Below are 24,289 nucleotides of genomic sequence, written 5' to 3'. Positions count from 1 at the left end.
CACGAACCTAAAATGAACTTCCTCAGTGCTCTCTGTGCACACTGGTATTTTTTGCAAAATGTGACCCTCCACCACGAAATGAGTCGCATGTCACCTTTGCATGATTTTCATATTTTTACATTTTCCTAAAGAGTTTTTTATGCTCTATCCAGTGGTGAAAACCGTTTTTAGAAAAGAGCGAAAACTTTTCGAGTTATAAGCCCGTGACTAGGGTGACCCTCACACTGTTACCAGACACCCGCCGGACTAAAAAAAAAGCCTAGCGCAGAACCGCGCGAGGTGACATGCGATTCATTCCGTGGTGGAGGGTCACAAATGTATATGTGTGCTGAGGTATGCGTGCTCATTCAGCTGTGTAACTGGATTGTTGCCCTTTGTCTCAGGTCCACCTACCCCAAGGCACAGTGGTTAAAGTGTTGGTCACCAGGAAATTCCTCAACGTCTGGGTGCAAGCCTCAACTGCAGACTTCAACAACACACAAGGTAAAATACGACCCAGATTCTTACAGCAATTGCTGAATATGTCTTTGAATGTTGATTTCGTCAATTCTGGATTTTTGTTACTCAAGTATGCGGAAGCATTCCTTTCAGAAATTCTTGAATAAATCCTCCAATTCAATAGTGATTTGATTAGATTTGGGATTTGTGCTGGGTTTGTACAGTAGGTTTATGGTAGAATTATGTTTTTGCTCTTTTTTTTTGCTGTTTTTATGTGTGTTTTTTTGGGGGGGGAGGGGAGTAACAGTTGAATAAGTATGCATTTTGTTTGAAAATGAAAACTTGTACAATGCTATGTTATGAGTGACTTTCATGAAAGTTCATTTGTTTCTCCCCAGGTTTGTGCGGCAGCTGGGACGGCCAGTCGAGTAACGACCTGATGGGACAGGCGAAGAAAGACTTCTCTCTCATGTGGAGGTAGGCTCTTTTCTTTATCTGTTTGCCTACAGTTAGTGAGCGGTCATGAACATGAGGAACTTCTGTTTGCTTCTTGTCGATCTAACAAAGAAAGGGATGTAAACGCTCTAAATGCATACACTATGTGCAATAGAGTAAGTGAGAGTTATTCGGAACCAGTCTCCTGGCACCTGAGAGAAAAACAAGCATTGAAATGAACAAGCGACTTTCATCCTCTTGTTGATTTTGTACTGTGAAACTTTGGTGTGTAGCTATCAATGTGCAGTGGCTTTTGTTGATTGATAATTTCTGAAACCAGTTTTAAATAGCTTGTTTTGTCAGTGATATTGTCATTGCATTATGTATGGCTTCGACACTGGATTTCCTTTCTTTTATCCATGCGATGTCAGAGGCTGACAAAAACTCATATTTAGATGGCTTGCCAAGACTACAAAAGTGCATTGTTTGTGTGCATTGAGTCGTAAAAATTGAAAGGAGTTCTAAGTGAAATGTATCGACACATAAATGTTGTTTGCATTTTTGACCAAACTATGACATTTGACACAGATCTTGTGAGTCACTCTTGGCTGTATACACATAACGTATAATAATTGATGTGTTTGCAGGGTTTCTGTCAGTGAGACACTGTACCGTGGAGTGTGTCAGACAAACGCACCGGACGCTGTACAGCCGTCAGTGCTGTGCATGTGTGAATCCACCAACCAGACTACTTGCGGAGAGCGGGCTGCCATTGCTTCTTGCCCGCCCACCAGTTCCAACAAGGGCAGATACACAAGTGGTGGGTGGATTTTTTGTGGAGAAATATTTTGTACACATTGTTTTCTTTCTTGTATGTTTTGATCACCCACAAAGTTTGATTGTATCGCTCTTGTTCTCTTTTTTCTTTGCAAGTCTTTTTTTACTATGCTTGTGAAGACAAGAATGGTTAGTTTAAAGAACGTTTAATAATTGGAAAAAGTTATGTTTGCATTGAAGTTCTGTTTCACAAAAGTGATTTGTATGAGAAGACAAAAACATATTTCACAGTTGTTATCTTACCGTTTTCATGAAAGAGTACACCAAGTTCTTCATCCTCGTGCGACATTGTCTTTTGGTAATGCAGGTGAGGACTGGACTACATACTACATGACCAAGGCTCAGATTCCTACTTGCGTCCAACAAGAGATCTTTGAATACAACATCTCCTACGTCCCTCAGGTAACTCGATCTATTTTTTATGCACAGACCTTGAACATGAAATGCAATACAATAATACTTCGTGGGCGGGGATGTAGCTCAGTCGGTAGCGCGCTGGATTTGTATCCAGTTGGCCGCTGTCAGCGTGAGTTCGTCCCCACGTTTGGCGAGAGATTTATTTCTCAGAGTCAACTTTGTGTGCGGACTCTCCTCGGTGTCCGAACACCCTTCGTGTGTACACGCGCAAGCACAAGACCAAGTGCGCAACGAAAAAAATCCTGTAATCCATGTCAGAGTTCGGTGGGTTATGGAAACACGAAAATACCCAGCATGCTTCCTCCGAAAACGGCGTATGGCTGCCTAAATGGCGGGGTAAAAAACGGTCCTACACGTAAAATTCCACTCGTGCAAAAAACACGAGTGTACGTGGGAGTTTCAGCCCACGAACGCAGAAGAAGAAGAAGAAGAAGAATACTTCGTGGCGAATGAGGAAGAAGAATAGAAATCCACAAACAAATAGACTGCCAACATTTCAGAATTCAGAATCAAAATAAAAAAAGGTATGTTATTGGAATGTTTAATGACGGGCGCTGTGGCGGGGTGGTAAGACGTCGGCCTCTTAATCGGAAGGTCGAGGGTTCCTGGTGGGTTAAGTGTGGAGATGTTTCGATCTCCCAGGTCAACTTATGTGCAGACCTGCTTAGTGGCTTATCCCCCTTCGTGTGTACACGCAAGCACAAGACCAAGTGCACACGGAAAAGATCCTGTAATCCATGTCAGAGTTCGGTGGGTTATAGAAACACAAAAATACCCAGCATGCTTCCTCCGAAAGCGGCGTATGGCTGCCTTAATGGCGGGGTAAAAACGGTCATACACTTAAAATTCCACTCGTGCAAAAACACGAGTGTACGTGGGAGTTTCAGCCCACAAACGCAGAAGAAGAAGAAAAAGGAATGTTTAATTTGTGACAAAACAATGTTTTTTGGGGGGTCTAGAATTTGACGTTCCAATAACATACCTTTCTTGTTTTTGATTTTGTGTGTATTGTAATGTGTGAACAGGAATACAGCTGGCCGACCCCCTCAGGGTGGACAGAGCTCAACGCCACAGAATACTGCAGCAGCTACATCCTGGACACGGTGATCGGAGCGCAGTGCAGAGATCTACTGTTGCTGCAGTTCCAGTCGGTCGTCTTCTCCTGTGCTGAGGACATACAGGTCAGCTATTTTGTTTCTTCACATTGATTATTGTCATTATTTTCACCACTTTTTGTTGATATCAAGCTGGGTAACAAAAAACTATGTGACATATGTGACAATTCCAAGTAGTGGATGGGTTTGAGCATCAGGTGAAACGTGGATAAAAACCCTGGTCTAATAACAACCCACCAAACATCCTATAATTTCATCCATATTGATATACTCATGAATCATTGAATGGCAAGGTCTCTTCTATAGTTCCACTGAAATAAAATGAAAATATGGTCAAAGTAGAATTTGAAAACAAAATGAAAACTAATTTTCTTCTTCTACATACCCTGTATGCTCGTGTTTGAATTGAGATTTTATTCTCTGGGTCCGTATCTCTTTATCTGTCTCCCTATGTCTCTGTCTTTCTATTATTGTTTGTATCTGTCTGCCTGTCTTTCTGCCTGTCTCTCTGCCTTTCTCTTTATGAAACTGTTTAAATAAACCAGCATAGTTTTGCTGTAAATCAGAAGGGCACGGGTAAACAGGGGTTATATTTTAGCCATCAAATATTCTCCAAAATTGGCTAATTGATGCCTAAATGGCCTGGTAAAAAGTGTCGTAGATGTCAAAATCCACTCGTGCAAAAAACACAAGTGTATGTGGGAGTCTCAAGCCATGAATGCAAAAGAAGAAGAAGCCTTCATGTTGTATATACTTGGGAACTCGGAAGAAGAAGAAGAAGTATTTCACTTACACAATGTGTCTTCCAATGTGCAGATCACAGACGGCACAGAGTTTGCGGCCCAGGCATTGTCCAGCTTTGTAGAGCAATGTGTGAGCGTGTTGTTAGGCAACATGACTCTGTGGACAGCGGCGGACAATGGCACTCTGACCCCACCTTTCTCCTCCCTGGACACCCTCTGCCATGACCAGTGCAACCAGCAAGGCGCCTGTGAAAAGGGTATGCACAATGGACGTTTTTCCAAAATTACTCTGCCAGTTGTTTTTTTAACAATAACAATAATAACAATAACAACATTTTATTGAATACATTCAAATGGACATTTTTCTTAGACACACCCAACCTGCCTGTTAACGATTATAACCCACACATTAGTACATTCAGTAAGACAAAGACACATAGAATACATAGGTTCTCATATAAGTATATGCTGTGCAAGAGTTGTGTGTGGCTGGGTGCATGTGTGACTGTCACATGCGCGTTTCACATTAAATTGTCACTGTGGGTTTTTTTCATCGGTGACCTCAGAGGAACAGTTCTTTGTCGAATGTAACGTCTTACCCACACCATAGTGATTTCTGGGCCAGCCATCATACACACATCATACTGCCAACACACACACACACACACACACACTCACTTTCTAGCCGTTTCCACATACCTTTACTCTTTTTTGTTCCTTTCCAGGTGTGTGCAAGTGCAACGCTGGCTATGGAGGAGTTGACTGCTCAGTGGACCTGAACGTGCAGCCTGAATTGGAGGTGACGCCTGGCCTGACGTGTGACATGGACTCTTCACCTTGCGACACTATCATGATTGTTGGGGGACCCTTTGCCGACACAGACGACCTTGTCTGCATCTTCGAAGAAGCTGAGGTAAGTGAACTTACCTTTGAAATGCTTTTAGGCCCCCCCAAATAAAATATTTGTTCCTGATGACAAGGCCCACAAATTAAGGGTGCGTAGGTCAGTTATTCTTCCTTTTTTTGGGGAGGGGGTGTGTTAATGTATTGAAGTTTGTTTTTGATTTACACAGGCGCAAGTGTTGTTTTATTGGCCAGAAATCGTGCGAGCTGTGTCCTCTGGATGTCAGAGAAGACTAACTTTCCTTTTACTTTCAATTCCAGTGAATAATGTGGCAGAATCACTTCTTTTTTTATTCCAAGCTTGAAGAAATAACTGATATTTCAATTTTATTGAAGAATAGATGATGTCCCCAGCTCGGTCTCTAATTGAATCTTAATTATCTGATCCCCCCCCCTCTAGGCAAAAATGTCCGGAGCCATCGTAAAAGCTATTGGTGAACCACAAACTGTATTTGTTGCAACAACAACAACAAAAATGTATTTGTTGCAGTACCTGGGTGGAGTGACGTTCAACAGAACGGGTTCCACTGTGACGGTGGAAGCAGTGTTTGTGTCGTACGAACGCATCACGTGTCAGCTGCCAGGGCGAGGATCGTTCTACGTGTCGGTGACCAACAACCAGCAGTTTGCAGTCACCATATCCATCCTAGTGCAGGTGTACTCGGCCACCTGCTTCACCTGTACGCTGGACAGCTGCGCTCTCAAGGTACTGTGCCGTGGGTTTCAAATGGACATGGGTTTCTTTCTTAAGGGGTGATAGCTCAGTTGGTAGCAGCGCTGGCTTGAAACCAGTTGTGGGTTCGACCCCAACGTTCGTTGAGGGATTTATTTCCCAGAGTCAACTTTGGTGTCATATCACGCCCTTGTGCACGCATCCGCACGGTTAAGATCCCAAGTTCACAGTGAAAGACTCAGGGCTTGGAAGCATGAATACGTGCATACAGGAAAATGAGAACAAAATGGGTAGTGCTGTATTGTATGGCAGCTTGCTTTTCCCAGTGTGAAAGCAGCCCGAATCTCTATGAGGGTAACCCCACAGGACGATTTTACATCAATACCAATACCAATGTACTGCTGTTTTATATGTAAGCAAGGGTACGAAATAATTCAATAACGCTTGGAAGTATAGCCAGAGAATTAGGGGGGAGTTGGGGTTAAACTAATAGACTGTACAGGTGTTGAATTTGTGTACAATGTATTCCGAAATTGAAATTTGGGCGTAATGCTGGCACCCTGTTCAATCCATTTGTGACAGGGAAACTACTGCTTCATCCTTCACAGCAGACTCTGCAGTTGGCTGTTGATTTTATAGCTCAACGTATCTTGTACGTCGCTGACACTTGTGAATTGTAGAGTTGTGTTTGTGATAGGGTCTGGCTGCTGCTGTCTCCTTGTATGTTCTTGGGAACCTTTGAGTACCCATTACTGTTTTTATAGGGCTGTTAGCTCTAAAATTCACAACCCTGTTTGTCTGGCTTTGCCTCCAAAGGTAATTGATGTGCTTTTGGCACTCAGTTACACATACATGCTAGCGCCCTGTTCAATCCATGCATTGTGTGTGCAGGACGGGTTCTGCTACATCAACAACATGTGCTACAGCTTTGCTGAGAACAAGCCTGATGACCTGGACTTTGTGTGCGACCCAGCCAAGAACCTCACCACCTGGACAGACAGGAATGGTAACTTTCTCCTTCCTTCTTTTTTTGTTTGTTTGTGTCTTGATTGCTTGCTTGGTGGACATTTGGTTCAAGATTCATACTTTTCCTACATATTTTTGAAGCAGAGTATCTTACTTTAAATGAGATTTACTTTAAATGTTCCATTATTATTATTATTTTATTATTATTTGCTGAAAGAGAGGAGACAACAAGGACAAGAAAAAATACTTTATTGTCTGTCTTTAAAAAAAACACCTGAAATTAGCCTTTAGACAACACCTTTTGGACACAAAAATGAAACAAAAATAAGGAGATGACGAGAGGCAAAAATTTAGTATACAATACATGAAATTGTGAACAGCATAATTTTGTATGTTGAGAATATTTTAATTATGCTGGTTTTTTTTCTGCATCATTCTGGCATTCTGCCCAGTCTAAATTTAAAGTATTTTACTACATGTTGTAAAATGTTTCCCTTGCAGCATTCCCTCGCATTGAAGCGGAGCCAAAGTTGTCCACACGATACGATGTCAACAACACAGCGTTCTACCTCACATGTGACTGGTCTCCCTTTGAGGATCTGGACACCACACTCACGATCTTTGCGCAGTACTTCAAAGACGGAGAACTGTTTGCGGAACAACCCATGCCTCGCAACGTCACTGCTGATGAAACTCTGCTGTCCTCTGAGCTTGGAGTGACGTACGGATCAGAGGTACGTTAACTGGGTTACATGTACTTTCATTGTGCTTCCTGATGGGGAAGGTAGAATAATGCAGTCAACGACGATGTTCGGAAATAACTCTGTCGGGTTTGTATGGGTTGTAAAAGAGTTAATACTCTTGCTTTTAGTGAGTCAAGTATTCTACACGTGCTCCTTGTCCACGTGTTGCAGACACATCCCTTGCTAGTGACTGGCTTATAATGTCGCATGGGAAAGTTTGACTCACTAAAAGCAAGAGTATTCACTCTTTCATAACCCATACAAATCCGACAGAGTTATTTCGGAACATTGTCTGTTGTTTACTCTTCTTTAGTCATACGCAAGTTGCTACCGGACAATAGGGTGCAGGGGTCAAAGTTGAGGAAGAAAGTTGCACCTTTTAGTTCTGAAAATGTGGTGTTTGTTTTTTAATTTCTTAAGTGGAGTGCAAGTCCACTGTTATGCTTGATGAAGCTAACCAGCTTGCTTTGCATTACGTAAAGTGATCATAATTGTCAGTTTGTTTCCCATAGAAGATCTGTTTTAGGCTGACTGGTTTTCTTTCTGTTTCAGTTCTTCTGTGGTGTGGTTGCTTGTGTCACCAACAACTGCAACAACACTCGCAGCCCCATTACTGCCAGCAAGGAGAAATTCAAACTTCTGATAACTGTACGTTCCAAATTGGTGTGTGTGTGTGTTTCTGTGTGTGTTTCTGTGTGTGTGTGTGTTTCTGTGTGTGGTCTGTGTGTGTGTGTGTGTGTGAGTGTGTGTGTGTGTGAGTGTGTGTGTGTGTTTCTGTGTGTGTGTGTTTGTGTGTGTGTGTGTTTCTGTGTGTGTGTGTGTTTGTGTGTGTGTGTGTGTGTGTGTGTGTGTGTGTGTGTGTGTGTGTGTGTGTGTGTGTGTGTGTGTGTGTGTGCATTTGAATCTTTCTTGATCTTCTGTAACCTTTTACCTTGCTTTTTTCTCTTTCTTTCTTTCTTTCTGTCTTTTATGACTATTTTAGTTGTTGCAATTTTTAATTAAAATTTATCTTTTTATTTCTTTCTTTTTATATTAAATGAAACCTTTTTGGGAAATTACAAAACTGTTGACTACCTTTTGTTTTTCTGCATGTAATGATAATATTATTAATAATAAACACTTATATAGCGTGAATCACAGAATAATTCTGTGCTCTCCATGCTTTACAATATTAAGCTATGAATTACAATACACCATATCAACACATAAAACATTTACCTTGGTGACATGTTTTGGATCTACTTACACCTGCACACCTGTCCTCAGGTGGTTGGATTGACCTCGCTGACCCTGAAAGAAGGCGACCTGGGGCAAGTGGTGCGCATCAAGGCCAACTTCCCACCGGTCGCCATCTGCCCCAACAGCACCAACCCTGACCTCTGCTCTCTGAGCGTCACAGCGATCATCCCCCAGGTGGATTCCGACCTGTTCTGCCCTCAGGTATGAACACTTCCTCTTTTGAGAGGAAATTCCTCTCTTTTTTTCTTTCTTTTTTTTTACATTTCCTCTTTAAAAACTTGAAAGAAAATCTAAAAACCATTTTACTTTTTTGGATTTGAATGCTATATTTACAATTTTTTCTCATGTCGGGGACCCTCATAAAAGCTCACATGTACAACAGTACATTCAGGTTTCCGGTTAAGGTTGTTAAATCTAGAAATGCTCCATCCCTTTAGGCTACAGAGTGGGCTTTGTACCCTGTCTCCCTGCTAGAGACATTGCCCCTTGACCATACCTTGCCTCCTGCCTGTGTACCCCTCGCCCCCCCCCCTTTCCCCCCCCCCCCTCCCTCCCCTGTGCACTTCTCCTCTTTTGTGGTATTCATCTTGTCTTCTTTTTCTGCGTTAATGGGCTGGAACGCCCTCGTACACATGTTTTTTGCACAAGTGTTTTTTTTACGTCTTTGACCATTTTTACCCCGCCATTTAGGCAGCCATATGCTGCTTTTGGGGGATGGTATTCAATAATTCATCTGTGTTGACCCCTGTGTCCACAGCAGGGAGCGGTCATTCCCCAGGCCGTGCTGCAGTGGCTGACCGGTGAGCAGGGGTGCGGGCTGACACTGACCGGCAGCAACTGGCAGGTGGTGCACACTCTGCTGGTCAGGGCCACAGTGGACAGCAAGAAGGACGGTGACCAGCGGCGGGAGGTCTCTCTGTCTGTGGAGGTGTCATTCAACGTCACCTACATCATCAACACTGTGCAGGTGGGGTCATTACCAGTCACTTTGCTATTGCTTGTTATCATTGAAGAAACAGTGGGAAGTAAGCGCACTTATACATAACATGTGCAATAGACTATGGAGTAAGTGAGAGCTGTGCGGAACCAATCTCCTGACACCTGCGAGAGAATAACAAGCATTGAAATGAAAAAGCGACATTCATCTTTATTATCTTCAAAGCGGAATGTCTGCATGCTTGCTTCCATACAGAGGTACAACCCTTTTACAACTTCCCAACATCTTGAAAAATCAGGTCTAAAAGGGAGTGAGTCTTGACAAAAGGGTAAATTTACAGAGGTTATGAACAGCCAATCCGGGAAAACAGGGTCTTAAAAGGGAGGGGGTCTTCAATCGGGGGGGAGGGGGGGGGGTCTTATAAGGGGGGTTCCACTGTATGCACCTTTGAAGACAAATGTCTGTATGCTTGTTTGCATACAGTGACCCCCCCCCCCTCCTTTTACAATCCAAACACCTTTGAAAATCTGGTCTTACATCCAGAGACTGACACAGCGGACATCATGCATGGTCTCAGGAGATTTCACTCTGTCAATGAATGGTGTGTGTGTGGGTGCGTGAGTTTGTGTGCCTGTGTCTATTTATGTGTGAAGTGTGGGTGGGGGGGGTTGTGTGCCTGTATCTATTTATGCGTGAGTGTGTGTGTGTGGATGGGTGTGTGTGTGCCAGTATCTATTTATGCGTGTGTGTGTGTGTGAATCTTTGATGGTAATGATTGTACCCTTACTTAGTAAGTTACTAATAACAGTAATAATATTTGTTGTGAAACTGTGAATGACACCTGATGTATACACCACTGTATGTCATTTTCAGCTAACCATAGTTGACCGTGACCAAGTGGCAATCTGTCAGTCCATCAATGACCCTCACATGACAACCTTTGACAGAAAGTAAGTCCTCCCTGCATTTTTTGCCTGCATCAATGTCTGCCAATTGTAATACAATCGAACCTGCCTAAAACGACCACCCAAGGTACCAACCGAAAGAGGTCGTTGTAGAGAGGTGGTTGCTATGGAAAAGTGAATTAAATTACATCCTTTACCCAACTCACAAATAGCAATTAACTCTAGTTCAGTGCTGGTAACGCTGTACGCGTCCCCTTGGTAACAAGGAAGGCGCCTCTAAAAAAAGAGTGACAGAGACCCGTAAGGGTGTCAAAGCCAGCCCGGAAACGAGGCCCCTTCCGTATGCGTGCGCATAAGCCGCCAACTTATCATTCTCAACTCAGCGCCCAACAGGACTGGTCGCTTTACTGTACGCTCCGACTGTTTTCAGTCTTGTTGCTTGGTCTTCTGACTTTGGCTTCTACCCCTTGGTCTGCCGCCTAGCTGGGTCTGCATCCTTGCCGTTATTGGGTGAGAGATTTCTTGTTTTTGTAACTTTGGCGACATTTTGTCGCATGTTTGTGAACTTATGAAATTTTCTTGAAGAAATATTTTTTCGTGAGTTTGCTTTACCATGGCGGATAGCGTCAAGCCTAAGACTAGTTCGAGACAGGCTTCGGCTACTACTTCTCCTACTGCTAGTTTAGCTTCGTCTAAGTCTTCTTCTAGAAGGGAGAGTGCTGGAAAGGCCGCTTCTTCTTCTGGGTCGGGGATGGATAAATGTCCGAAAGTTGTTGACAAAACTTCGTCCGCCATTTTGTCCGTTGAAAAGGACAAGGTCACGCCTTGTGACAAAAATGTTTCGAATGTGGATAAACATGCTTTGTTGTCGGGGGCCCCTGGCGATTCAGGGTTTTTGCCCTCCGATATTGCGTCTTTGCTTCTGACTATTAGTTCACAGGTTTCGACTTTGGCCGCAGATTTGACGGCGACGAAAGCAGAGTTACGTTCTTCCGTTTCAGCTTCCTCTCTCGCAGGTGCAGCTGTGGCTGCTACTTCGGTGGTCCGGGCTGAGGTTCATGCGTCGCAGCAGGGCGATGGACGTCTTGTGCCCTCGTTGTCTGAGCATGGGCTCTTTGAAGGTATGTCCTCACCACATGGTGCCGGGTTCTCCGGTGCCAGTGGTGTGCGAAAACAGGAGCGAGTAGACCGTGTTCGCGGCGAAAGCACCGAAACCCCCGCCGTTAATCCGCATCGAGCGCTTTCGGTAGAGGCTAGGAGCCCTGTTGTTCGTAGGGATTTGTCATACCACTCTCACTCAGAGTCGGGTCGATCATTTCCCCTTCCGCCCTGGGGGCAGGAAGATGATGGTGTCTCCGGAGCTGACCAGGAGAGTCTCTCTGGGGTTCACCTGCCTGACTGCGATGGCGAGCAGGCTGAAGAGATGGATGAGGGTGCTTCCACGGCTGTGGATGACACCCAACTTAATGTGCCGTTTAAGCTGTCGAGCGCAGTGTCGTCGGCAGCTGAGACGGCTTTTAAGTACTTTCCGGAAGGGGTGGTGCGAAGCAAGCAGAGACTTCCACCACCGCTGTCCGCCTTTGACGATTTTCGGTCCTCCAAGAGTCCGAAGGATCAGTTCCGGTTTCGGGAGTCGTCATCGGTTGCTTATGTCTTGGCACATGTGTTCAAGGGAAGGAATACTCCTGCGGTGCCGTTGTTGGCTCAACACGGAGAGGCACCAGAGGATGTGTTGCCTTGGTTGGCTAAAGCGGGGGAGAGGGCTGTGTCTGGGATTCAGAAACTTAGGCTCACCCCTCGTCCTATCAGTTTGGTCGAGACGTTTGCTTTGCCCGCTACTGTGCTTCCGGTTTCTCCGGAATTGGCTTCTTTGAGGGAGGATGGCTACGGCAACAACAGGGTTGTCCCGTATTCCGAAGCCTCTCTTTTGGCTTTGGAGGAAGCAGGGAGAGCTCAGCTTGAGCTGGCCTCAGTGTCAGAATCGTTGCAGCGGGCCCTTTCTAGGTCTATTGCTTCGTCGTTGGACCCGTTTGAATTTCGTTTTGAAGCGTCTGCACTTGATGTGAGTACTCTTTTTGCCACGCTGGCGAAGGTCACTAGAGAACAGATGGTGATCTCCGCTAACCTTTATGCGCATGCCGTGCATTCAAGAAGGACAGCGTTCTTGACAGGTTCTAGGATTACCAACAAATCCACGATCGAGAGTTTAAAGGTTTCTCCTTTCTCGGAAGGGTCCCTGTTGGGTCAGGCATCTCTTGATGCGCTACAGAGGGAGACCCAGGACGCTAGGGACCTAGCTATAGCCCGTCTCGCTTCTCACGGGTTTTCGAAGCCCCAGAACAAACCACACACGCAATCACAGTCCTCTGCCAAGCCTCAGACTGCTTCGTCTGGTGGTGGCAAGACTCACAAACAATCCTTTGCTTCTTCGAGTAGGGGTCGCGGTGCTCCGTACCCGAAGAGGGGCCAATCTTTTGGTGCCTCTAGGGGGTCGGGGCGTAAGCCTCACCCCCAATGAAGCTCCCCCGAGCAGGCTATCCCGGTAGCCCCCGCACTGGTTGTAGCGGGCGGCCCGTCCAGGGCCCTCACTTCCTGGCTGCAGCTGGTGGACAGCAAGTGGGTTACTGGGATAGTTCGTTCGGGGTTCCGACTTCTCTGGTCAGGAGAAAAAGCACCTCTGACCAGGATAATCCCGCCATGCAAACCTCCAAGAGATCCAGAGGCGAGAGCCGCAGTTCAAGGAGAGGTTTCAGCTCTGCTCTTGAAAGGGGCGATAGAGGAGGTATTGGACCTTCGGTCCCCGGGGTTTTACGGCAGACTTTTCGTTGTGCCAAAAGCCTCGGGGGCTTGGAGACCGGTGCTGGATCTATCTACTCTGAACAAGTATCTCCGAACTGTGAAGTTCACTATGGAGACGCCGACCTCTGTGCGAGAGGCACTTCGCCCAGGCGATTGGGCGACCTCAGTGGACCTCACAGATGCATACTTTCATGTCTTGATGCATGTAACAGACAGAAAGTGGTTGCGCTTCCGCTGGGGCGAAAAGGCATATCAGTTCAGGGCTCTCCCGTTTGGCCTTTCTCTCGCACCATGGATCTTCACCATCGTGGTGCGACAACTTTGCTCTCTGCTGAGAAAGGAGGGCATTCGTCTGCGAGCCTACTTGGACGACTGGCTGATCCTCAATCAGGACAGGGATCTGTGCCATGTTCATACTTGCAAGGTCCTCAGGCAGGCCGCTCAGCTCGGATTCTCCGTAAACCTGGGCAAGTCGGAACTGATTCCATCACAGAATTTCACTTACTTAGGGATGGAGTTCGACACTCTCAGTTGGACTGTCCGCCCGTCTCAGAAGAGGGTGTCCAAGCTTCAAGACTTGCTTCGTGCGCTTCACGGAGAGAATCTGGCCAGTGTACGGGTTTTGACATCGGTACTTGGCCAGATGGAGTCTATGGCTACTCTTATCCCACTGGGCAGGGTGCACAAAAGGCCTTTTCAGGCTGCCCTTCAGTCTCGGTGGGATCAGTCTACCCAGGGTTGGGACACTCAGGTTTCGCTGGAGACCTGGTTTTTCGAGACCACGCAGGTCTGGCTCCTCCCCTGGGTTTTACAGGGAGTTCCGATAGTTTGCCCGTCTCCAGAGAACGAGCTCTTCACCGATGCTTCTCTGATGGGGTGGGGGGCTCACCTGGGGGAGCATGTGGCGTCGGGGGTGTGGGACTTGTCTCAACCTTCACGTCACATCAACGCGCTGGAGTTGGAGGCTGTTTCGTTGGCGCTCCAAGCTTTTCTGCCTTTCGTTCAGAACAGTCATGTCAGACTGCACACCGACAACATGACAGTTGCGGCTTATGTGAACAGGCAGGGCGGAACGAGATCCCGCAGTCTCTCAGACAGGGCGTGCCTCATCCTAAAGTGGTGCGTTTCGCATCACATTCTGCTGTCAGCCATCTTTCTGAAGGGAAGCTTGAACGTCCTGGCGGACGCACTGAGCAGGGGGGACAAGGTGGTCCATTCAGAGTGGACCCTGTCTCATCAGTCCCTGCACCGACTTTGGGTACAGATACAGAAGCCGCAAATCGACTTGTTTGCGACTCGTTATTCAGCGAGGCTTCCTCTGTTTGTTTCCCCCTTCCCGGATCCTCTGGCGTGGGGCGTGAACGCTCTGGAAATGGACTGGTCCAATCTGACAGCTTACGCCTTCCCTCCGTTTTGTCTGTTGGGCAAAGTTCTCAGGAAGGTCGACTTGGAGAGACCAGCGCTGGTTCTGGTTGCCCCATTTTGGCCAAGCCAGCACTGGTTCCCGGACTTGCTGCGACTGGCGGTTCGACCGCCTATCCCCATCGCAGTAAGAAAGGGAGAACTCTTGCAACCCAGGTCAGGCATTCATCACGAGAACCCTCAGGCGTTAAACCTTCACGGTTGGATACTGTCAGAAGCTCTTTGCTTAAGGCAGGGGCCTCTTCGGCCACGGTAGACTTTGTGAATCATGCTCATAGGAAATCGACCAGTTCGGTCTACTCGTCTCACTGGGCCTCCTGGGTTAAATGGTGTGAGCTGAACAGAGTTAAGCCCTTGGCACCTAGGTCTATGCAGGTAGCCAATCATTTGGCTTGGCTAGCAGGGCAGGGGGGGTCAGCATCTTCCCTTCGTGTGCGAAGGTCCGCTATTTCTTCAACGTTACGACAACTGGGTCATAAGATTTCTCTTGATGGGGTCATCTCCAGCGTTATTAAGGGTGCCTCTCTTAAGGCCGCGCGCGAGAAATCTCCTCTCCCTGCCTGGGATTTGTTACTTGTTTTGCGTTACTTGGCTTCTAACGAGTTCGAACCTATTCATTCAGCCAGTTTGGTTAATCTGACGCGCAAGGCAGTTTTTCTTACTTTGCTTGCTACATCTCGTAGAGGTAGTGAAGTTCATGCCTTTTCCGGCTTAGCTAAGGATATCTCAACCGAAAAAGATGGTTCTATTTCGCTCAAATTCAGGCCGGAGTTTTTAGCTAAAAATCAGAAACCGGGCCATATTTCGCCTGTCATTAACATTCCTGCCTTGAGCAACATTCTTGCTCCTGGAGACCCAGACATCGTTAACTGTCCGGTTAGAACGCTTAGCAGTTACCTGTCTCGAACTCAGTCCATTCGTTCTGAAAGTCAAAAATTGCTTTTCATTTCGCTTAATACGGCAAGGAGTAAAGACATCGCGAAAGTGACTTTAACCAAGTGGGTCTCCACTTTGATCAGGCATGCTTACGCCTGGTGGCATATTCAGTCTGGCGAAGTTAGGGCTGTTCTTCCCATGACTTCAGCAAGGACTCATGAGGCTAGGGCGTGGGCCTCCTCGGTGGCTGTGCTCCGTTCAGGCCGCTTGGCCGAAGTTTTGGAGGCAGCCTATTGGAGATCTGAGGATGTTTTCGTGAACTATTACCTCAGGGACATCTCCTCTCTGCGTCAGGATGGCAGTTTTGCGCTACCTGCCATGGTAGCCGCAGGGCAAGTCATTCTTCATTGAATTTTGGTAAGTCCCGCCACCTATAGTAGCAATCTGCTATTTGTGAGTTGGGTAAAGGATGTAATTTAATTTCAAATTTTAGAAATAAATTTTCATTTAATTAATACTTACCCAACTCACAACGTTTATTCCCTCCCACCTCCCCGCTGTGGTTGGTACTGGGGTCTAAAAAAGAGTGAGTTGGGCTTCGTTTCGAATGATAAGTTGGCGGCTTATGCGCACGCATACGGAAGGGGCCTCGTTTCCGGGCTGGCTTTGACACCCTTACGGGTCTCTGTCACTCTTTTTTTAGAGGCGCCTTCCTTGTTACCAAGGGGACGCGTACAGCGTTACCAGCACTGAACTAGAGTTAATTGCTATTTGTGAGTTGGGTAAGTATTAATTAAATGAAAATTTATTTCTAAAATTTGAAATTATATTGGACAAAAATCTCATTGGGGAGCATTTCAGTTGGTTGTAATGGGCAGTTGGTCATTACTGATATGTGGTTGCAATGGAAGGGTCAACTGTACCACGAATTCTTTCTGCATTTTATTTTCATGTTTTCTTTCACGAGTTTCAGGGTCGTCGTGAAGTCATGAAAAATAAAGAAAATGTGCTAGAAGTACCTGGTGACATCTTCTGTTGGGATAGAAAGACGATTCGAACTGATTATAATTACCATTAGTAGGCTTCTTATTGAAGATGAATAGCTTTGATTTCCTTTTTAAATCATTGAACCTTGTTTCAGGTACTACAACAATTTCAACGTTGGAGAGTTTGTGCTGTACCGCCACACCACCCTTCCCTATGAGGTGAGCTGCTCTCTATTTCTGTTGTGTGATGTTACTTCCTTTGATAAAAGCTATATTCAGTTTTGAGCAGGCCAGTGCAACGATAAGATATTTGTATATTAAAAATAAAGCGCACGAAGGTATACTATATTTGTATATTAAAAATAAAGCGCACTAAGGTATTTCTATATTAAAAATAAAGCGCACTAAGGTATTTCTATATTAAAAAGAAAGCGCACTAAGGTATTTCTATATTCAAAATAAAGCGCACTAAGGTATTTCTATATTAAAAATAAAGCGCACTAAGGTATTTCTATATTAAAAATAAAGCGCACTAAGGTATTTCTATATTAAAAATAAAGCGCATTAAGGTATTTCTATATCAAAATTAAAGTGCACTAAGGTATTTCTATATTCAAAATAAAGGGCATTAAGGTATTTCTATATTCAAAGTAAAGGGCACCAAGGCATATACATTTATAATTAGGCCTAAAAAAAAAAATAGGTGTGGTTACGGTAACCCGACCTACCCTAGATTTAGGGGCCAATCCTATAACTTTTTATTACATTTGTCAAAAAAAAAAAAAAAAAACGAGTGCAAAAAACGCAATGAAAGCGAAAGCGCCCGAGTCGCACACTTATTTCCCTGTCAAGTAGGTTTAATTTGTACACATTAGAAAAAAAAGTTAAAAAAAAAAGTGATTGCCTACCTACCTACCCTATTTTTTTTGGCTATGTTACCGTAACCACACCTATTTTTTTTTTTGGCCTTAAGGGCACTTTTTTTATTACTTTGATTTACGTTGCATTCTTCTTCTTCTTCTTCTGCGTTCCCGGTACGTTGCATTCAATTTGGAAGTAGTAACGCTAAAGTATTTCTATATAAAAGATAAAGAGTACTGCAATAATAAGGAATTTCTATGTTAAAATTAAAGCGCACTGCTTCAAATATTTGACGCATTGATGCTACTCTTAACACTTCATGCTTGTCTGCTTCCAGGTGCGAGCGTATTACCGCAAGTGTAACAACAGGGCCTCCTGCAACTGTGCAGCGGCTGTGCGTGTCGGGGATGATGTCATCGTGATTGACAAGTGCGGCCCGCAGAGAGAGAAAACCTCACCCCTCAAGCTGCAACTCTTCCTCAATGGAGAGCTTGAGGCCGGTACCCAGGTCGTGCAATACAACCGCGGCAAGAAGTATGAGGTAATGCTCGCTGTTGTTCTCACACTTGTGTGTGACGGACACAATGGCCTAGTGGTTAAGACACCGGCCTCCCAAACGGAAGGTTGTGGTTTCGAATCCCTGCCGCTCCTGAAGGGTTAATGGTGGAGATTTTTTGTACTGTTCTTCAGTGTTGTTCTCAGGCCTCGGTCCTCGGTCATTGTCGCAGTACAACCGGGGCAAGAAGTACGAGGTAATGCACGTTGTAGTTCTCACACTTGTGTGTGACGGGCACAATGGCCTAGTGGTTTAGACACCGGCCTCCCAAGCAGAAGGTTGTGGGTTCGAACCTAGGTTGTGCAGTACAACCGCGGCAAGAAGTATGAGGTAATGGTTGCCGTTGTTCTGACACTTGTGTGTCTGGTTGTCTTCATCTTCATTGTGCTGATGTTGACTGTCTGCGGTGATGATCCAGGAATGATGCTGAATGTCCGTGGTATGCGTTATCTCACACATCAGAATGTGCTCTTTGGTAGCATTTTATGTTGACATTTAAAGCTAGTGAAAATGAATAAATGAATAAAATGGTTAGGGTGTGTCTTTTGTTATGAGCATGAGCACACCTACAAACGTTTGTGTATAGAATAAAAACAAATGATGTCATATTTGAAATTGTTTAACAAATACATGCAGAAATTGTCTTGAAGACCTTGTAAGTTCTGCCATCATTCCAGTTAAACTACTTTTTACCATCATCCCTCATAAAGTCATAAGAGAGAAAAAAATCGTTTAAAAAAAACCACACTTTTCTTTAGAGGTGTTTTCAGTCTTTGGTCGTTGTCGCATACTTTTTTTGATTTGGCGCATTGTTCTCATCCCAGGCCGGTGGAATGTTTGATAGTTTTTACACAACAAATATTTCATGGCCAGGACATTTTGACCAATATAATTATATTTTAAATCCAGTTCCAAGCGACGTATTGTCCTCTGTGTCTAGGAACAACACTGGTTCTCAGTAAAATGTTAAATGTCATCAATTAAAGCTAATTAACTAACTTGATTAACAAAGTGTATTTGTTGTGCAGATCATCTTGCCGACTGGGGCCAAGGTTGTCATCAAACTGCAAGGCAAATTCCTCAACATCCTCATGCATGCTGCTGCTGCAGACTTTGGCAGCACTGAAGGTAATTGTGTTTAACAGTGCGTGTTGAAATTTGTTGTGGGATAATGATTTTCACAGGCCAGGTTTGGTCTGGAGGCAGGGAGATGCCAGACAAAAAAATGAGGAAGGGAGGTAATTGCTGCAAGGACGGAATGACTATGCATAGGGACAAATGTGAGGGAAGAAGCAGAGAGAGAGGAGGGAGGGAGTCAGGGAGTGAGAGGGGGAGGGAATGAGAGAGAGAGAGAGAGAAAGGTGGGGAGAGAGAGAGAGTGAGCTGAACAAGATTGGACATGCAAATGCTACATTTTTCGGGGGGAAAACAGAGTTGACAAAGTGATGAAATGAGATGAATTGCAGAGCTATTCCAAAGAGAAAGCTGAAGATTGATTAAGAGAGAAACATCCCGGAGTTTGCTTTATGTTTCAGGTCTGTGTGGATCATTTGACGGAGACAAGGTTAACGATTTGCAAGTTGACGGCACAGTTCCGAAAGACAAGGACTTGTTTTCTCTCTCCTGGAGGTCAGTTGACTACCTGTGAAGTACCTGTTCTCCTCTTTTTACATTTAGTCAAGTTTTGACTAAATGTTTTAACATAGAAGGGGGAATCGAGACGAGGGTCGTGGTCATTAAAAATCTGAAAATTGTAATTAAAATTATTTTTTTATAAAACGATCCAAAATTACGTTTATTGTATTCTTCATCATTTTCTGATTCCAAAAACATATACATCTATATATATATACGACTTGTGTCTGTGTGTGTGTGTGTGTGTGTGTGTGTCCGCGATGCACGGCCAAAGTTCTCGATGGATCTCTTTCAAATTTGGTGGCCATATTCAGGTACACCCCGGACACAACCTGGTCGATGAGATATTTCAACACGTGCTCTCAGTGCGCAGCGCTGAACCGATTTTGGTTTTTCTCTGGATCCATTCCCAGTAACTCTTCCTTATCTTCTCCAGTGTTTTCAGCGTTTATCTCCCTTCCTTCGTGTGGCGTCAATCCATATTCCTGTTTCTATTTTTAGAAGGTCACTGTCGACAACGCTCAATCCATATTCCCGTTATACTATTTTTAGAAAGTCACTGTCCTGGCAAAGCCGGGTATTACTCTTCTCCAGTGTTTTGCGCGTTTATCTCCCTTCCTTCGTGCGGTGCGCCGGCAAAGCCGGCGTACACCCGGCAAAGCCGGGTCCCCGGCACAGCCGGGTATTTGGCTCAACTTCTTCCCGGCGAAGCCGTACCCGGCGAAGCGGGTATTCATCTAGTATGTTATATTCGGATTAAAAACAAGCTCTAAAAATTAAAATATAAAAATTATGATTAAAATTAAATTTTTGAAATCGATTTAAAAACAATTTCATCTTATTCCTTGTCCATTCCTGATTCCAAAAACATATAGATATGATATGTTTGGATTAAAAACACGTTCAGAGAGTTAAAAAGAATAGAGATATAGAAAAGCGTGCTATCCTCCTCTGCGCAACTGCTCCCGCGCTTTTCTGGATTGTTAATTTCACTGCCTTTGCCACGAGTGTTCAGTTTCATTCTGTGAGTTCGACTGAGCTTGACTAAATGTTGTATTTTCGCCTTACGCGACTTGTTTTTATTTACGTTTGATCAAGTTTTGACTAAATTTATTCCAGTAGACTGGGAATCAAGATGAGGGTGATGGTGTGTGTGTTTGTTTTTGCGTAGCAGGTAATTCCAAGAAAACTACTGGACAGAATTTCATCAGGAAACTTTTTATGTAAATTCTTCCAGTTGGTATCCCAACAGTTTTGCATTACTATGCATATCTTTCATGAGGATGAAGATCGTTTATACATTTCAATGTTTCTTATTCGCTCAGGTGTCGGAGGAGAGGTTCCGCATAACTCTGTTGCTGTCTATGCTTAGAGTGCTTACTTCCCTTTGTTTCTTCCGTCCATTGATGTCTCACTGTTTGTGCAGAGTGGAGATGTCTCAGTCGCTGTATGGAGGATTCTGCGGCCAGGTGGAGGAACAGACAGAAACTGTGGGAATGTTCTGTAGCTGTGGCAGCTCTAACGGGTCGTGCAGCACCACCCAGTATCTGTCTACCTGCCAGGCAGCACTCACCAAACTGCGTCGTGGTAAGCAACACCCCTTGTAGATGTGTACATGAATTAGTTTTTAGATTCCCTGCCAATTGCTTGTTGTGGTCGCTGAAGCATGTGATTTTTCTAAAATGACTTAACCTAAGAAAGAAAAGGGTGTCATATTAATCGCACCCAGCATACTTATCAGACTTAGGTGTTCATTGCAAAGGCAGGTAAAAGCCAACCAACTGAGCCAGCACTTCCGCCTCGATCGCTGTCTGGGGCGCTATCTCTACCACACCGCTTGAAATCCTGACAGAGTTATTTCCGATAAGCATCTATTAATGGATTTGAGTAAGATCTTTTCATGTTGGAAATGAAAAAAAATTAGCATTTGTCAGGCACTGTACACCGTACTTTGTTTTGCAGGAGTTGACATCACCCAGAGACTGATCACTGACAGCGTGGCGCCATCTTGTGGTGGAGGATATGACTACGACTTGGATTATGTCCCACAGGTATTGCCTCTTTCTGTTTTCCCTGCACGGTATCTAAAAACATAATAAGGATAAGGTATCACGTAGTCTGTGAGGTTACCCTCATGGAAATTCAGGCAGTGTTTTCCCTGGGGGGAAAGTGAGCTGCCGTAAGAAAGCTGTAAGATCCCAGACAAAGGGACAGCTTAAATTGTCCTCCATTGGGAGATGTCCTTTCATCAGAGGGGCCTTACATGGCAGGTTTGACTGCACGAATGAATGGGAAAATGTGTATGTTTGTTGAACAGGTGCAATGGCCTAGTGGACAGGTTTCACTGTACTAATGAATGTGAAATGTGTGTGTGTGTTGTACCTACAGGTGTACACCTGGCCGACCCCGTCAGGCTGGACCCTGGTGAACGCCACAGAGTTCTGCCGCACCTACCTCCTGGCCAGTGGCTCCGGCGCAGCTTGCTTCAACCAGGTGGCAGAACTCAACATTGACGCCACCCTGCAAGGCTGTGTGGAAGACATTCAGGTCTGCTTTCTCTACTCTTTCCAACCTGACTTTTTTTGGTCAAATTACAATTTTCCTCAAATTTAGAAGACAACTGAAGGGTTTCAGGGCTTTTATTGCTGAAAATCAGCAATAAAAGGAAGATATTAACCACATCTTTGCTCAGTTATTAGTTTCGGTAATAATTGAGATTTCAGAATCCCCTGTTTGTCTTTATTCAGACAAAGATGCTGTCCATAGAAATAAAATTGCTGTGTTGATTCTATAGGAGATCAAGAAGATTTTGAAACAATGATGTTGCCTTTTTACCTTGTCATGGTACACAGACATCTTTTTACATTTAGTCAAGTTTTGACTAAATGTTTTAACATAAAGGGGGAATCGAGACGAGGGTCGTGGTGTATGTGTGTGTGTGTGTGTTTCTGTGTGTGTGTGTAGAGCGATTCAGACTAAACTACTGGGCCGATCTTTATGAAATTTGACATGAGAGTTCCTGGGTATGATATCCTCGGACGTTTTTTTCATTTTTTCGATAAATACCTTTGATGACGTCATATCCAGCTTTTTGTAAAAGTTGAGGCGGAACTGTCACACCCTCATTTTTCAATTGAATTGATTGAAATTTTGGCAAAGCAATCTTCGACGAAGGCCGGGGTTTGGTATTGCATTTCAGCTTGGTGGCTTAAAAACTAATGAGTGAGTTTGGTCATTGAAAATCGGAAACTTTTTTATTAAACGATCCAAAAACAATCTTATTCTTCATCATTTTCTGATTCCAAAAACATATACATATTTTATATTTGGATTAAAAACAATCTCTGAAAATTAAAAATATAAAAATTATGATCAAAATTAAATTTCCGAAATCGATTTAAAAACTATTTCATCTTATTCCTTGTCGGTTCCTGATTCCAAAAACATATAGATATGATATGTTTGGATTAAAAACACGCTCAGAAAGTTAAAACGAAGAGAGGTACAGTAAAGTGTGCTATGAAGCACAGCGCAACCGCTGCCGCGCCAAACAGGCTCGTCACTTTCACTGCCTTTTGCACTAGCGGCGGACTACGTTCAGTTTCATTCTGTGAGTTCCACAGCTTGACTAAATGTAGTAATTTCGCCTTACGCGACTTGTTTTTGAGTCACTTGAGAAAAAGTGACTCTATGTAATCGGTCAGTGTTAGTCTGTCCGGCCGGCCAGCCGGCCGTCCGGCCGGCCGTCCGGCCGGCCGGCCGTCCGTAGACACCACCTTAACGTTGGACTTTTCTCAGAAACTATCAAAGCGATCCGGCTCATATTTTGTTTAGTCGTGACCTCCAATGACCTCTACACTTTAACGATGGTTTCGTTGACCTTTGACCTTTTTCAAGGTCACAGGTCAGCGTCAAAGGAAAAATTAGACATTTTATATCTTTGACAAAGTTCATCGGATGTGATTGAAACTTTGTAGGATTATTCTTTACATCAAAGTATTTACATCTGTAGCCTTTTACGAACGTTATCAGAAAAACAAGGGAGATAACTAGCCTTTTCTGTTCGGCAACACACAACTTAACGTTGGGCTTTTCTCGGAAACTATAAAAGTGACCGGGCTCAAATTTTATGTGAACGTGACTCCCAGTGACCTCTACACTTTGACGTCTGCTTTGGTGACCTTTGACCTTTTTCAAGGTCACAGGTATGTCTTGAAGGAAAAAAATTGAAATATCATATCTCTGAAACTATTCATCGGATTTGATTCAAACTTTATAGGATTATTCTTTACATCAAATTGTTTACATCTGTATTGTGTTGTGAATAGCAATTTCTTCCTGTCCATCTGATGCCTCATATAATATTCAGAACTGCGAAAGTGACTCGATCGAGCGTTTGCTCTTCTTGTTTATTGGAAAGGTTTGTTCAGGTCTGCCTACCGTTACGGAATTTCCGTATTTGTCCCGGAAATCAATAAATTTTATCAAGTGTTCCGGAAAATACGGATGTTCGAAATGCGTCCCGGAAACTCAAAAAAATTCCAAACACGCTCACAACAGTGTGAGCGAGAGAGATTGCCTGGTGAATGACTTCCGGAAATTGCCGAAGTCACAGCTGAGAAATGACGTAGGCGGGTTCCGACTATTGCCGAGCAGCTTTTTGTAGCTAATACGCATGCGCGTCAACTTCTTGCAAGAAGAAAAGGTCGAAGAAAAGATGGCTTTAAAAAAGGAAAGAAAATCTCGCTGTGTGTGAAACCGATAATGACCCTGCGAAAAAAATGAAGCGTCCGCAGAAATACA

General features: G+C 44.4%; 1 protein-coding gene across 2 annotated transcripts in view; it reads left to right on the top strand.

Moving 5' to 3' along the window:
* The window catches only part of LOC138981980 (uncharacterized), a 275,745-nt gene that overhangs the window by 97,283 nt on the left and 154,173 nt on the right, over positions 1-24,289 (top strand). For both annotated transcript variants that reach the window (XM_070355180.1, XM_070355179.1), the window contains exons 60-80: positions 384-483; positions 837-915; positions 1,521-1,693; positions 2,018-2,112; positions 3,153-3,308; positions 4,059-4,242; positions 4,711-4,898; positions 5,379-5,594; positions 6,453-6,567; positions 7,029-7,261; positions 7,823-7,918; positions 8,537-8,710; positions 9,267-9,476; positions 10,320-10,396; positions 16,590-16,653; positions 17,633-17,836; positions 18,880-18,979; positions 19,387-19,480; positions 20,913-21,073; positions 21,449-21,537; positions 21,875-22,033. In XM_070355180.1, the coding sequence (XP_070211281.1) occupies positions 384-483; positions 837-915; positions 1,521-1,693; positions 2,018-2,112; positions 3,153-3,308; positions 4,059-4,242; positions 4,711-4,898; positions 5,379-5,594; positions 6,453-6,567; positions 7,029-7,261; positions 7,823-7,918; positions 8,537-8,710; positions 9,267-9,476; positions 10,320-10,396; positions 16,590-16,653; positions 17,633-17,836; positions 18,880-18,979; positions 19,387-19,480; positions 20,913-21,073; positions 21,449-21,537; positions 21,875-22,033 (2,967 nt within the window). The remainder of the gene's footprint in view (positions 1-383; positions 484-836; positions 916-1,520; positions 1,694-2,017; positions 2,113-3,152; positions 3,309-4,058; positions 4,243-4,710; positions 4,899-5,378; positions 5,595-6,452; positions 6,568-7,028; positions 7,262-7,822; positions 7,919-8,536; positions 8,711-9,266; positions 9,477-10,319; positions 10,397-16,589; positions 16,654-17,632; positions 17,837-18,879; positions 18,980-19,386; positions 19,481-20,912; positions 21,074-21,448; positions 21,538-21,874; positions 22,034-24,289) is intronic.

This window comes from Littorina saxatilis, linkage group LG12 (genome assembly GCF_037325665.1).
Source record: "Littorina saxatilis isolate snail1 linkage group LG12, US_GU_Lsax_2.0, whole genome shotgun sequence".
In the NCBI taxonomy this organism is placed as follows: Eukaryota; Metazoa; Mollusca; class Gastropoda; order Littorinimorpha; family Littorinidae; genus Littorina; species Littorina saxatilis.
The sequence above is the reverse complement of the archived record's forward strand: the minus strand, read 5'-3'. Positions and strand labels throughout refer to the sequence as shown.